This window comes from Branchiostoma belcheri, unplaced genomic scaffold (assembly GCF_001625305.1).
Source record: "Branchiostoma belcheri isolate BF01 breed outbred unplaced genomic scaffold, Haploidv18h27 scaffold68, whole genome shotgun sequence".
Lineage (NCBI taxonomy): Eukaryota > Metazoa > Chordata > Leptocardii > Amphioxiformes > Branchiostomatidae > Branchiostoma > Branchiostoma belcheri.
The window spans coordinates 1,513,185-1,528,183 of NW_017804331.1; the positions used below are offsets into that span (position 1 = coordinate 1,513,185).

At 42.7% G+C, this 14,999-nt stretch overlaps 2 protein-coding genes across 2 annotated transcripts in view; one reads left to right on the forward strand and one right to left on the reverse strand.

Moving 5' to 3' along the window:
- Window positions 1-62: 62 nt before the first annotated feature.
- On the reverse strand, window positions 63-10,238 carry LOC109484070 (mitochondrial ribonuclease P protein 3-like). Its single transcript, XM_019787279.1, has 7 exons — window positions 9,376-10,238; window positions 8,203-8,505; window positions 6,420-6,570; window positions 5,717-5,800; window positions 4,974-5,134; window positions 3,959-4,148; window positions 63-3,146 (listed from the first exon to the last, which is right to left on the reverse strand). The coding sequence occupies exons 1-7, from the start codon at window positions 9,975-9,977 to the stop codon at window positions 3,018-3,020; spliced, it is 1,620 nt and encodes a 539-aa protein (XP_019642838.1). The 5' UTR covers window positions 9,978-10,238; the 3' UTR covers window positions 63-3,017.
- A 53-nt stretch (window positions 10,239-10,291) lies between these two features.
- Window positions 10,292-14,999, forward strand: part of LOC109484075 (protein SMG8-like) — a 14,715-nt gene continuing 10,007 nt past the window's right edge. Inside the window, exons 1-6 of the mRNA XM_019787287.1 lie at window positions 10,292-10,462; window positions 11,595-11,755; window positions 12,033-12,156; window positions 12,543-12,695; window positions 13,067-13,190; window positions 13,764-14,026. Coding sequence (XP_019642846.1) covers window positions 10,382-10,462; window positions 11,595-11,755; window positions 12,033-12,156; window positions 12,543-12,695; window positions 13,067-13,190; window positions 13,764-14,026 — 906 coding nt within the window. The 5' untranslated portion in view covers window positions 10,292-10,381. The remainder of the gene's footprint in view (window positions 10,463-11,594; window positions 11,756-12,032; window positions 12,157-12,542; window positions 12,696-13,066; window positions 13,191-13,763; window positions 14,027-14,999) is intronic.

Consider the following 14,999-nt stretch of genomic DNA (forward strand, 5'->3'; position numbering starts at 1 on the left):
GGCATCCTGTCTGTAGTTCCCAAATGTTATGTCGGAAAAGATATCTTCTGCAACAGGCAAAACTATGATGCAACAGTGACCAAACAGCCATCGAAAACCGTGAAAAATCAGGGTTTCGCGCAGGCGCAGACAGTACGTTCTGCTGACAAGCTAACTTCAACTTGGAAGTTCAGCTGTGTTAGTAGAAGTCATTTTGAAGCAAGTTTGAACTGTAATTTAAGAAATTAGACTTACCAAAATTTTTGACTGTACAACTCCAGTCTGTCAAGGAATCAACAAATCTATGATCCACTGCTTACCAATTCACGTGTCATCTGTATAATTTGATGTGACACAATCCTTGACAAAGACTGGAAATGTACAGTCAAAAATTTGGTAAGTCTGATTTCTTGTGTTGGAAATATTACAGGTTAAACTTGCTTCATAAGAGGTAGCTATGGCTGACTAGCTAGGACAGATCTGTTGTGGAGAATTAGAATAGAAGACCACTGATGTGACTTGAGATAGATTTGATTTGCTGTTTGCAAGGTATGCCTCGGGAGGACGAAGTAATCCAGATTTGGTATCGTCTTTTATTTTTCTGCAAATGGCAATCATTTGGTTGCACTCACAGAAAAATTGGGTGCACAGCTCCTAATTTGGGTGCACTAAGGTGGACATGCACCCAGCATTTTGAGCCCTGCATGTCTTGCTGCATGCCAGTCATCAGGTTGTAAGAGTGCAAGAGAAATTAAGTTTAAGCCTCAGCATCTGCTCAATGGCAGGGAATTCACTTTACTGAATCTGGCTTCCTGTGGCGTGAAGTTTTAGAACTTCAAGTTGACCGGATGGTCAGAAGTTGTTTTCTTCCACGTGCAGTAATATGCCAAGTTTAAGTTCATATATCTGTATATGAATTCAAATAAATGTTATATGTTCCTTGCCAATCATTGGTGGAGGTGGAGAGAAGCAGTTAATACTTGTTTTGTGTATTAGTTAGGTTTAAATGAAATTGAAAAAATGTTTACTTCACTGTTTTTCATATATTGTGTATTCACAGCATATTGTGTGTAAGATGTACTTCTATTTTTTTCTTCTTCTATTTTTTGGTGTAGCTGGCTGCTTGGGCAGTCTTGTATTTATTTATTGTATCATATTTTATTGAACTGCAGCTCTTTCTAAAAGACAAAAAGTCTTTTTGTATAAAAAAATAGTCAGTTTTGTGGTGCACAATTAGCTATACTTTCTGGGAAAGTCTCACGGATTTTTCTTTCATTTTTTGATGGTGTGAAATGAATTGTTAGATTACAAAATAGTGACACTTACAAAACAAACATGTATCAGTAATTCAATGATACCTTGCCACCGTTTGCACAATTTTATTTATGTTAGATAAAGTAAAAGTTTAGTAAAATAGATATTTAGTACATATGTTAGCTACTGTATTCTGTTTCTGTCATCTATACAATGTCATGTATAATGTATATACAGTATCAAGACCCAAATGACAAGTAAGGTACAGTGGCCTTATTCTATTTTGCAGTGCTGACTGCAAGCACAAAGACCAGAGTGAATCTGCCATGTAAAATCTTGATTCTGTAGTGAAATTCCCCTTATCATGGCCCTTTGGCAGTACTTGATAGATAGAGTGTGTCCTTTTGAATTGTACAATTCTGATGTGTATGTGCAAGGCAGAAGAGGCGAGGTTTGTTGTTTCTATCTGGGAGATTTTTGTTGCAGGAAACTACAAATTAAGAGTATGGATACTTTAAAAGTCTGTCATATTTTTTGCTCTGAAAGTGAAATATCCACCTTCCACTTACATTTAGAATAGTGCCCTTCTATTCAATTCTTTAGTTATAAAAATCACATCGTGTATTTTGAGATGGAAAGAGGGAGCTGGAATACAAAATGTATATCACAGTGTAATGTCAACAGAGTAAGGTAAAATGTAGGTTGTGGTGCACTTGTCTGGGGTGAAAATTGTACCGGCTGGTATGTGAGGAGCACTGGCACAAGGTGTATACTGTGTATAACATTAATACTGGGTCTGTAAAGACTATGGAGAAAGCGTGTGTAGAACTGTATAGTTACTGTAAACAGATATCTGGCTAACAAATAGGTAAAATAGTATCTAAATATATATATATATATATATAATTATATATATATACACAAAACACCTGTACATTACCAAAATAAATTGGCAGGAATGACTTCAACTTGTCAGCATCTTTCCTTTATATAACATATCAGTTCACCAGGGTAATTAACCACACTGTACGACGTTCATATTCTAAGACAGCAAGTATGAAATTAATGCATTGTGCTTGCAGTATTGTACATTGTAGGTTGTGAGTTCGATTGCTGGCCGAGTCATATCAAAGATTTAAAAAATGGTACATACTGCCTTCTTTACAGCACTCAGCATTTAGGAAAGAGTATGGGAGTTGAACACACACACACCACTACCAGTGGACTAGCCCCCTGCTGTAGTGGCCTGTGTGTATGGGAGTTGAACACACACACACACCACCACCAGTGGACTAGCCCCCTGCATTGCACAACTGTGTGGCCCAAGGGCCGTATTCACCATGTATGGTTGTGGGAAGGACTTTTAACTACCAGTATACAAATTGCTGCCCTATGTTGGATTAGTGTCCTGCAAACTGGACCCTCTGAGGCCAGCCAACTGCCCTGGATAGCTACAGTCTTTTTAGGCTGATTTCTAAAACATGTATTTATTCAGTCTGCAAAGGAGTCTGGTGGAGACTAACTAGATGGACTTTCAAGCTAAAATTCAGCACTTTCTCAGCCTCCTCTCTTCAAACATAGCCACTTGTCTGGTTCCTCCTGCCACTGACGAAAGCTAGTGGATGCTACCTGAAATGTCAGACCGTTTCTAAAATCATATCCAGTTGCTTAACTAAATGCTTTCTGGCATATGAAACTTCTTGTCTTGGAAATTACAGTTCATCTTGTTCTATAATGGCTTCTACCAACACAGATAAACTTTGAAGCTAAAACCCAGCATTCTCTCAGCCTCCTCTCTTCAGACACAGCCACTTGTCTGGTCCCTCCAGGCCTTGACGGGGTGCCCCGTCCTCGTAAGGGAAGTGCCAGGTGTGCTGGGTCCGCTGAACCACTATGTCAAACGTGTGGACATCCTGAGGTTACACAAGACAAACATTTTGGGCACAACATAAGGAGAATGATCTTAAGTAGTAGTAATAGTAGTGTAGTAGTAGTAGAAGTAGTAGTAGTAGTAGAAGTAGTAGTAGTAAAAGTAGTAGTAGTAGAAGTAGTAGTAGTAGTAGTAGTAGTAGTAGTAGTTGATTTGTCAACAGCTTGACATTGTAGCCATAATGGCTGAATTGTGAGGTTCTTTTACATTCTTTAATTTTATGTTATAAAAGGCTGTGTTGAATTAAAAAAAATGAACACATAAATTACTGCAATTTACTAAAAATTGTACATACTTAGAAGTAGTAATCAGCCGATGTAGTGTACTTAGTCTGATGACTGCGACTAGTTCTTTAACTTGTCCTTAACGTGCAAAAATTCATGTTGGAGTTGCTGAGTAAGTTAGACTAAAATCCTACAAGACCTAAGATGTGATTTGTATTTTGGTTTGATTTTGTATTATATTTTGGTTTGATTTGTAATCCGTGACCCCGCCCTCACCCTCGACCTTGTTGAAAAGCGGTCATATGTATGTATCGAACAAGCTTTCGAGTTTAAATAAAGGCTTACTACCTACTACTACTTACTTTAATTTGTGCAAAATTTTAATGTGTGCAAAAATTCATGTTGGAGTTGCTGAGTAAGTTAGACTAAAATCCTACAATACCTAAGATGTGGTTAGTTTGATGACTGGGACTAGTTCTGTACTTTGCATGCGTGCAGAAATTCATTTGGGGGTTGCTTACTTAGAGTAAGTTAGACTAAAATCCTACAAGACCTAAGATGTGGTACTCACAGAGAAGACAGGTGCACCATGTGACAGCCCCAGGAGCTTCATCTGGTGTCCTCGCAGCCACTTCAGGAACAGGCCCTGCACGAACGGGTCCAGCAGGGCCTTATGGTCCCGCATGAAGTCTGAACTGATGAACCGGGCGTCGGGACCGCAACTCAGGGTGGCCGACAGGAGGTACGGGTCGTCTTTAGAGCTGTAGAGGGATAGAATGTGTGTACTTGGTGCTGAAACAGTTGTTTTATATAGAAATTAAGAATTTACTTTTACAACTCTAAATACCCACGTTTTGTGTATTATAATATAAAACGAGCTCAATGGTGTGTAAATACTAATGCAATTCAGACTTTTGTCTGCTATGTTTGTATTGAAAATAAAGTTTCAAAGTTCCAAGTTCTTTTGAGCATACTAGTACTGTTTTCTGCAAAGATGCACTGGAGGTAACATTGAAAATCAAAATACATGATGAGAAAACTTAAACTGGTATCCAATTCAAAGAGGGATTCAGTCAAAAATTTTTGTGAGTAATTCTTCGAGATTGATAACAGTTCAAAGTTTCTCACTCTAGTTACAGGGCTCGAAATCCTTTTTTTCTGGATATCTTCACTGGTGCAGGTAACATTGAAAATTTACCTGCATCAGACAAGTTTTACCTGCTCCACTGAGAAGTTAGGAAGTATTGACCACACTAAAATTGTTCACAAACTATTGAAAATATCATTTTCATCATCTTCATAACAATGACAGTGAATTTCAGCAGAAAGAATTATTAAGTGGAACTAGCGCTCCCTTATTCATGTCCTTGGTGCTGAAATGGCTTTTCTTTACTCACACATCATCAGTTAAGAAGAGGTCTGCCAGCCGTTGGATGGTCTGCATGTCAGATGTTCTCCAGGCTAATAATAATAATAATGATAATAATAGCATTGGACCTGTCCTTGGTGCTGAAACAGTTGTTCCTTTTTTCCTTTTTTTTCTTCCTTTTTTTGTCCTTGGTGCTGAAATGGTTGTTCTTACTCACACGTCGTCAGTTAAGAAGAGGTCAGCCAGCCGTTGGATGGTCTGCATGTCGGATGTTCTCCAGGCCCCATGAGCAGACGTCGCTGCCTTCATGTGTTTCCGACCCAAGACCAACACACGCAGCCCGAGCCACTGCACAAGGTGTTCCACCACTGTCAGCAGCTGAAACACCAACATAGAGAAGCTGACTCCACAGTTCCATTGCCAAAAAACAGTTACCGGTACATATACCCAAGCAACTGGATATGATTTGGGAATCGTTTCAGGTAGCATCCACTACCTTTCGTCAGTGACACTGGAGAGTTGACAGTGGTCAGATTTATAAGCACGAATTATTGATTGATATGCAAATCAGTGAAGAAAGTCGAAAAGGAAACAAAAGTTAGACAAATCAAGACAAGGATGATGCAAATTGATCAATCAATAGTTCATACTTATAAACCTGCTTTTCTGACAACTTTCCAGTTGCTGGAGTAACTGCTTTTTCGGCGTATCATATTACCTGGATGTCTAACCTTCACCAACATGCCTCAGTTCCATCGTTTACTATGGATACAAGGGCATACATTTAGCTTATATAACCCTTGCTGTGCAACAGACTAGTTTCTGTATCTGAATAGCCACCGTATTTATATACCGTATACCAAAAGTATGACGTATTTGATGAATAATTCTCCATCATAAACATTTTGTTTAAGGTTGACTTTGAGAATACATCTGTTCAAACTGTTACTCCATACTCACAGTTCTGGAATATTTCTTGTGCTTTGTCCCGTAGGTGTACGCCACGTTTAACCCATCCACTACAACATCATAGTCATGCTGGTCCTAGGGAGACATAAGGGAAAAAAAATTAAAATGCTAATGCCAGTACTAATCTTGCTCCCAGATCTGCCTGCCAACTTTGCATCCTAGGATAGATGGATCTACTAAATATCTTCTCAGCAAATGTGAGGAGGACCACACACAAGACAACAGTAAGTACCACTAAGTACCTAATACCAGCCCAGAAGAGAACAAGAAATAGCCATGCATTCAAGTACCAGAGTTATCAACCAAGGATTGAGGTGTTCAAGAATTCATTCTTTCCTAGAACTATCGCAGAGTGGAACTCACTGTCACCAAGTACAGTAGGGGCATTGTCAATAGATAGCTTTAAACAATGTCTAGAGCTAGAAGTTCAAGGGTTAGGTGTAACAAGTCGATCGGTGTAATATAGCCAGCTGCCGCCGCGCCGCGTGCCTGCAAAGCTGGTGTGTTACGCCGAAAGGCGGTTATACCGGCTATACAGATACAGATACAGATACAGAACAGTTACACAAGCAACTGGGTGCATTTTGAGAACTGTCATACTTTTCAGGTAGCATCCACTACTTTTCGGCAGTGACTTAAAAGTATGTAAAAATTAACGTCCCACTGCTAACAGGTGGTTGCCCCCAAGACTCACCCTGATGAACTCCAAGAACCTGTCCAGCTCCTTGGGAGTGGAGGAGCGGAAGATGTCCTTGCCGTGGATGATTCTCCTCAGGACCGAGTCGTGCAGGAGATGGAACTCTTCATCTGTCAGGTCAACGCCCTCCAGCCTGGAGCCACAGGCCCTGCAGTGGCCGCTACAGGGGGAATCAATATAACTTCATTGCAAATTCATGCCTGAGGCCACACCAATTTAATTTCTTGGTTAATGGATTGTTCTAGAAAAATTAATGGAGCGGGCGGGCGAAAAAAACAATAAAAATAAAAACAGGCCTAGGCATCCTATTATGGCCCAAAATGGTACGATGATAGCCATAAAGTCAACACACCAGGCTGGTTCTAAATTTAAACATTGAATTTTGAACTTTTAATGATACCATTGCATTGAAAGATGGAATAACTGTAACAACTAGGATGAAAAGGACTGTTTTCAACTGTTCAGGGCAAAATATGAGCATTTTACAGTTGATTCTGAATTTTTATTTTTATTTGCAAATCAGAAAAAAATAAAGCGGGCGAATCCGTTAACCAAGAAATTAAATTGGTGTGGCCTGAGGGCTAATTCCAAGTACATTGCAAAATGGTAAAATAGTAGCAAACAGTAGAAATGAACATAAAATAAATTGAGAATCTTCAACTAATGCTACTGGGACTTCTAATATAGTTATTGTTGGGTTTGATTTCTTTTCTTTATGCAAGAGTATGAAGTGCCCAATGTCTTGCAAGGTACAGTATATATGAAAAGGGAAGTGTTAGTAGAAATGCACTTTTTGTACACTGGAAAGATTTATAATAAAGCTGGGAGACATTTCAACGACTAATTCAAATAATATATCTCTTTCGACAATAGAATCCTAATTGTTTCTGTTCATGTGTGTAATGTGACAGGGCATACAGAGGACACAGTGAATATTGTCAGCACAATACTGTCATTCTTTGACATGTTAACAGAATGTTTACTGGCTTACCTGGCATGTATGGAGGTAAAAGCACCTGTCCACTTCTCATTCGTCTTCCTAGTGTCAAAAAACAACAGGATTATCACAGCATGATATGCCAGAATGCTGACACATTATAATATAAATAGTATTATATCATACCCGGGCCGCGATAAAGTTCGATAACGGGTTCCAGACCGGGCCGTACTTTACGGTATGGCCCGGTCCGGAACCCGTTATTGAACGCTTCCATGGCTTCCATAAAACGTTTCGCCCTACGCACTTGTGCCCCTTTCGAAAATTCGAATACAGAATCTGGACGTTGGAATTGATGTTGTTGCAGTTTAGGGTTCAGTGGCACCAACTTTTGGCTCATCTTGCATTGAAAGGCGTGTTTTCTTGGGTGGGTATGACAAATAAAATACAACACGGTGTATTCCGCATCGCCCTCAGTCCCGGCCCTCCCGCGAGTCGGATCGCCCTCCGGCCTGCGGGCGATCCGACCCGTGTATAGGGGTGGGCACCACCCCAGAGTATAGGGGTGGTGCCCATCTCCGTTTCTGTAGCCCTTGGGCCACACAAAGTTGTACAAGCACTACAGCAGGGGGCTAGCCTGCTGGTAGACCTTCCCATACTCTTTGTCATAGATGCTGAGTGCTAAGCAAAGAAAGCAGTGTGTCTTTGGTATGACCCGGCTGGGGTTTGAACTCAGGACCTCCCAGTTACAAAGTGAGCACTCTTCCCTATTGAGCTAGTGCACCGGTTATTGCAGTTAGCTAAAGAGGCTACTATACATGTACGTATGTACTATATGCTCACCCTTCAAACCACTCCTTGATGCTGTGAGCCAGACTCTGAGAGGGAAACTCCACGTCTTCTCTCATCCTCTCAAACAAGTCGTACACCCTGTCCTGTTCCTCAGCTAGGGTCAACGTCCTCATCACTGCAGCATAGCACTCGTCAGAAGGTGTCAGGCCTGCCGACACCATCTCGTCCAACAGGGACAGGCCCAGCTGTTTGTCCCCGTGCTCCATGGCGGTGGTGATGATGTGGTTATAGTGTCTGCTGGACGCCTTTCCCAACACCTTCACTACCTTCAGGAACTCCAGACTCTCCTTCCACCTATCAGGCAATGTACAACATACAAGAAAAAACAAGAACAAGAGGGAACAGTTTACGCTTAAACAAAAGATCAGTGAACAACAACAAAAGGCTGTTTTTCTACAGCAACAGGGTCGTAACATGGTGGAATAGTCTACTCGAGGAGGTGGTAACAGCCCCAAGTGTGAACAGTTTTAAAGACAGACTGGACAAACACATGAGAAGCCACCCAGTAGTGTACAACCCCCGGGCATTGGACAACCCCCACAAGATGACCATGTCTACGCAGTAAACTACAAGGAGCGGCTCACAGGGGAAGAGAACTTCCTATATACCGAGACAAAAAGTCTACTCTACTCTCAACATACTGTATGTTACATTTACAGTCAAAGTGCACAATCGATTGAGGTGGTCTAATCTGATATAATTCGCGTTCTCTCCTCCGAGCGGGCGGAAGTGACGTCAGAGTCGTGGCGGAAGACTATGTCGCAATTCTCCGTGATTAGGCCTTTCAGCCCGATCACACCATGTGTAGGATTTGTGGGATCCAGAGTTACAGAAATCATGTACTGGTCTCTGGATTTTTTGGGTCACTTTGAAAGCAAACAGATACAGGTATTGTAAACTGTATGTAGAGAAGAGTTACAGACAGATCTGCCACACAAGTTAAGAGACATTAAAAACATACTATGTATCCACATCCTAACCTAAATGTAAATTTAAAAAATCATTTTTTCTTGCTGATAAATGCAAACATAAATCCACTATTTGAAAACTGTTCAAAGTTGACTTTGTTATGCATGCTGTCTTTTGAACACTGGCCCAGATGTTTGCTATCCTAAAAAGACTGCTATCCTCAAAACAAACAGACAAACAAACAAACTCCCTCACCTGTGTGTCCCACAGAATCCCTTGATGAGGATGGCCAGCAGATTTGGGTCCAGCATCTTCCCCATCCTCCTCAACTCTGCGTACACTCGAAACATCTCATCGTATATCTCACAGTTCACACACACCGCCAGGTACGCATACAGAACACCGTAACGGGGCTTACGCCCTTCTTCTTCAATATACGCCATCAGAGATGCCGCCACGGAGAAGTTGGGGTTTTTGAAGAGACGTTCCATGGCTTTTCTCTCAAAGTCCTGGGGGTGCTTAACTCCAGCCTTCATCATGCCCCACTGTTCTGGTGTAAGAGGTGAATCCGTGGCATCGATGTCGTGGAAGGTGATAGTTCTGGGTGAGGTTTTGACTTCTGTCGAGGACTGATGAGTTTGGGATTTTTTCTTCTGGCTGCTGAGCTGTCTCTTGCTGAAAGCTCGCTTCCCGATGAAGTTATCATCGTTGGACTTGGAAGATGTGGAGCAAATATGAAGGTGGGCCAATGCTGTACTTCTAAAAGTAACTTCATGCCGTTGGGTTATTATTTTATGTCCCTGACGTACCAACAGTTGTCCCCGGCGGCACAGAGACCTGGCGACTACAACCGACATCGCGTCGTCTACTGTCGCTGACTCAGTTGTCGTCTGCTACTAGAAGTGGGGAGGGGGGCGAGAAAGTCGCGGTAGATTTAACGCTTCTAGTCACAAATTTGTACACATATCGAATCTGAATTTGTGCTGTTAGAAGTCTGGCAATCTTAGTACACCCGTGGCGAACTGATAATTTGAAGGTTTTGAGGAAAAAGCGGCGAATACGGGACAAACCTGTACATGGACTGTGAAAATCGTATGGGCGCCGCCATTTGCAAAATTACCCACTACGCTCTTCGCTCGGTGGGGTCAACTCGGGTCACACGTACAATGAAATGGGAATGAGGAGGGGCGAAGAAATGATGTGATATGGGAGATTTAACCCTGTTTTGCCGTCTGGGTTTGAGAGAAAAACGGACAGTAGAATGACGGAGATGAAGTGGAGCGAAGTGTGGCGTTTGCCGTTCGTTGGGGACTTGGAAGAGCTGCCATTCAAAGATGACAAGGTAAAATATCATAATCTTGACTTTTCCAAACACATGTGTACAAGGCCTTGTTTAGAGCATACCAAGGACATTGGAAAGTTGTCAACACACTTCACCAGTAATTACAGGTTTGCGAAACCTGTTTTGTTTTTGTAAGCATCCATGGGTGCCGCCATGTTGAAATTTGATGTCATGTCATGCAGGCGCCATTGTTTTTGTAAGGCGTAATCAAACCTTTTTAGTCCCTGTAATCCGTAGGCAGCCGCCCGAATCAGCATAATTCGTAATCAGTACATTAGCTGAAGTTTTAAAAATTCGTAATCCGTAGTCGGCGGTGAAAATTTTGCCCAATTCGTAATCACTACCATCACCCCCCCCCCCATGCAGGCTCTTTAACATTAACGGGGGGTGCCCTAATTCCGACCTATGTTCCATGCAAACGCACAGACCTTTGGTAATAGTTTATCTGACCAAAAACCCGCGCAACATGAGACATAATATTGACAGGTAAAGATTACAACGATTAAAGCTGTACAGCTGTGTACTTCACTTCAGTGTAGCGGCTTGCACCCAAGCGTAATGGTTCGCGAAACGCACGGCAGGTTTTCGGTCATTTTGCCGGTGGAACGTTCTATCGCAATAGGGGTGCCCTAATTCCGACCTAGTGTTTAACACAGGTCGATCTGAGAAGAGAGTTTAGAAATTATAATACACAAATTATGACTAAAACTATCTACAACTGCTTTTCTGTCCCAAACAAGTCCTCTTTTTACTATTACGCGACTTGCTCCAAAGTGACTGTTTGAAAAGCAAAACCTGCATTTTTGACACGCTCGTCAACCCGCGAACAAGCGTCGAATTCACACAGATTTTTCACTCGTCTGTTGTCGGAGTGTACGAACTACAACAAACTTTGTGAGATTACCGATATCAACACAAAAACTATGTCCATTCTTGTGGTTATTTTTAGGCACGTGCTCCCATGCATAACGCCGCAACAAGGATTTTTCAAACTAGTTCGGTATTAGGGATGGGTCGGAATTAGGGCACCACCCGTTACCTTTTAATCAAATATGGACTTGTTCCAGGTCCGAATCCTCTTCTTCCAATTTTCATGCGTTTTAATTTTTTATTACACTCCCCCTGTCCTCAGGTCTGCGTTGTGGGCATGTTTGGGAAGAGCCAGGTCGGCTACGGCACCAAGTCCACCACCATCAACACAGTCCTGGACAGGGAAGTCTTCCCCCTACACTGGCCGGATGGAGCCGGCCTTCAGTCACAGGAGGACACCTACATAGAAGCCTTCTACGACAAGTCAGTGTGCAAGCCCTTTTCCGTAGAGCGTAATCGGCCATTTCAATTCTACGTAGAGCGTAGATGGACCGTTCTGATTCAACGTAGAGTGTAATTGGCGCATTTTGCGTAGAGCGTAATTCGCCGTTTTAATTCCACGTAATGCGTTCTAGCTACGTATACCCAGAATTTATTATAACACATAATGGGGAGGCTGCCTGAATTCAGCGTAATACATAGCTGGCTCTCAAAATTTAGCATGCTTGAGTAGCTGTCTTTTTTTTGCCTGCTACAACAGGTCCAAGAATGTCATCTACCTGCACCTTGTGTCTGTGTTTGACACGTCCATGCTGGTGTCGCTGTGCGGGAAGCTGGACCGGGACTTGCCGTATGCAGACGTGCACAAGTTCTGGCGGGACCAGGTGTGGTATCTCAGCGTCTATACATGTATATTACTTACTATGGACTACGATCCAAATCAGCGTGTTCCGCTCTTGTGCCCTTGGGAGGCACATAACACGACTTCCCTCCCTTCTCTCAGGTGTAGATGAGTACCTAGCTTCAGTTAGGGACGTCCCTTGGATAGGACATTAAATGTAGCCACACCCTACGCACGTTAAAGAACCCACCGCACTTATCGAAAAGAGTAGGGGACCTTCTCGGTGTGAATGGTTCAAACCTCACAGTCTGGTCTCGGGGTTGAGGAGGTGATAGTCACCTGTTATGTCAATCCCTCCACAAATGTGGTAAATCTTCATATAGAAATAAAGAAATAATTATCATAACAAAGATCGTGGCTGTTCCACAGGAGCTGAGACATGCGCGCGGCCTGCTGTTCCTGTTCCACGTGTGCCACATCCTGGTGGCGCTGCACCCCACGTGCACCTTCGACATGACGTACGGACAGATACTCAGGACTGTGGACAGCGTCCGGCTCAAGATGCTGCCAGTGCTGCAGGAGGTCAACAGTGTTTTATATTGTTAAATAGGAAAGATATAAGATTAACGCTAATTGGTGAGGAGCCTAATACTGTATATGGCAAGTTTTTAAATATTTAAAAAGTACAGTTAGTATATAGAATAATCATCAATCAGTGACTGTTTTGGTAGTTGGTAGCAAACACATACCTCTAAATTTTCGACATCCACTGTAAATCTTGATCACGGAGTGACCTAGTCTTGCGAGAACACAAGACTAGGTGGAGACTTATGTGGATCTTCTGGCCTCCCAAGACTCCTTGCAGTGCATGGGTAAAAAGTTTGCAGTTCAGCCTATGGCTGCGATGTACTTTTCATACCCAATCAAAATGATCAAATAAGCCATCCATGCAGGTCCTCCGTGACGCGCCAGTCGGAGCGGAGTGGAAGAGCGCGGGGCGGTCGTGCACGCCCAGGCTGCTGTTTGTGTTCCAGAAATCCTGCCTGCCCACGGGATCAGATGCACATGCAGAGACGGGTAAGAGTAAGCATGTCGGCAGAACGTACTTCACCTGCGCAAAACCCGTAATGTACTGTGCACTTCGACAGAACGTCTCATATAAGGTTGTATTCACGTATATAAGGTTAACACCCCCGTTTGTAGTTTCCAAATGTTATGTAGGAAAAGATATTGTTGGTGAAGGTTAGCCATTTATTTAAGCAGTACTCATAGGAAATTCAAACTCTATACTACTGGATAAATTGCAGAGATAATTTCCGGACGCTTGGAGTGACATCCACTAGTTCATTAGTGACGCTGAAGAAGAGTGGTGGATGTCACTTGAAACTTCCAGAAATCATCTCCGTAATTTATCCTGTAGCAGAGTTTGAATTTCCTATGAGTATTTCATGCTGAAGTTTCTTTCTTTCCAGGTAAGAGTAAGGGCATGAAACACTCGCCCAAGAAGCGATTTAAGCACTGTGAAGGAAAGGGTGCTATTGACCATTTGGGTCCTTGGGAGCTGCAAAATGATTGCGATTACAGTATTACCAGTAGCCAGTATTGGCTGGATACCCATGGTATTTCATGTTCATGTTTCTCTCTATCCAGGTAAGAGTAAGGGCACGAAACACTCGCCCAAGAAGAGGCTCCAGCACCGCATCGAGGACCAGATCTACCGGATCTTCCGAAAGAGCCGCCTCCTGACCAACCAGAGCAAGGATTGCCTGTTCACCGTGCCGCCCAATCAGACGTTTGTTTACATCCAGTCGAGGGCCGGGCCGGTGGACGCCATAAACACCCTCCTGTCCAACCTGCACCAGACATGCGCCCTGGGGAAGGAAGCTGAGGTACACACGTCCAGGAGCTACAGTGTGGGTATCTGTATCTGTATCTATATAGCCGGTATAACCGTCCTTTGGCGTAACACACCAGCTTCTGTATCTGTATAGCCAGTATAACCGCCCTTCGGCGTAACACACCAGCTTCGCAGGCACGCGGCGTGGCGGCAGCTAGCTATATCATACCAAACGACTTGTTACACTCAATCTTTGCACATTTGATCGCAGGAGTTGTTTAAAGCTTTCTAGTGATGATGCCCCAACTGTGCTTGGTGGCAAGGAGTTTCAGTCTACGATAGTTCTGGGGAAATACAAGTTTTTGAATACCTCAATTCTCGGTTGATAACTCTGATATTTGAAGGCATGACTGTTTCTTGTTCTTTTCTGGGCTGGTATCAGATACTTAGTGGTTGGTACATCCACCAGTTTATTAGTCATTTTGTACATCTTACAGCTTATACAGGGTATACAGCTTGTGCTGCCACTTACTACTTAGCCTCTACCAGCCTGTGGGAGGAGGCTGGACACAGTAAAATTGGCCAAATACTAAAATAAAGACATAACATCCCAAGGGAGATGGTCTGCTAAAGAGTACATTTTGCTGCACCCAATTTAGCTACATGTACTTGGCACCTATTAGATTGTGGACATAGCGACCCCCAACAGGCTTTGGGTACGTGTGGACTAACCTTTTTTTTTTTAAATGTGCGGAACATGTAATTCAGCCTTCGGATTGCCAAATTTTCCTTGAATAAAAGCCATTTATCATTATTTTTATTACACCAGATGTCAAGGCGGACGAATCAGTCCACTACCATCAACCCTCCCAGTATCCTCCTGCCGGTAAAACCGACGACTCTCTGCTGGGTTTCCTGTGGCATAAAACTCACTATCATAGCTTTATATAAAACTAATATCATAATGCAGCAAGATTAAACCGTAACTTCAAGATAATATCATAATATTCTTATATTATCACCAGATGTCCATCGACCCCCCCCCCCCA

Coding starts and splice junctions, on each gene's coding strand:
- LOC109484070 (XM_019787279.1), bottom strand. CDS start 9,977: ATGTCGGTTGTAGTCGCCAGGTCTCTGTGCCGCCGGGGACAACTGTTG. Junction 6,571..8,202: donor ATCAAGGAGTGGTTTGAAGG/GTGAGCATATAG, acceptor CGGCCACTGCAG/GGCCTGTGGCTCCAGGCTGG. Junction 4,149..4,973: donor CTCTTCTTAACTGACGACGT/GTGAGTAAGAAC, acceptor ATCCCTCTACAG/CTCTAAAGACGACCCGTACC.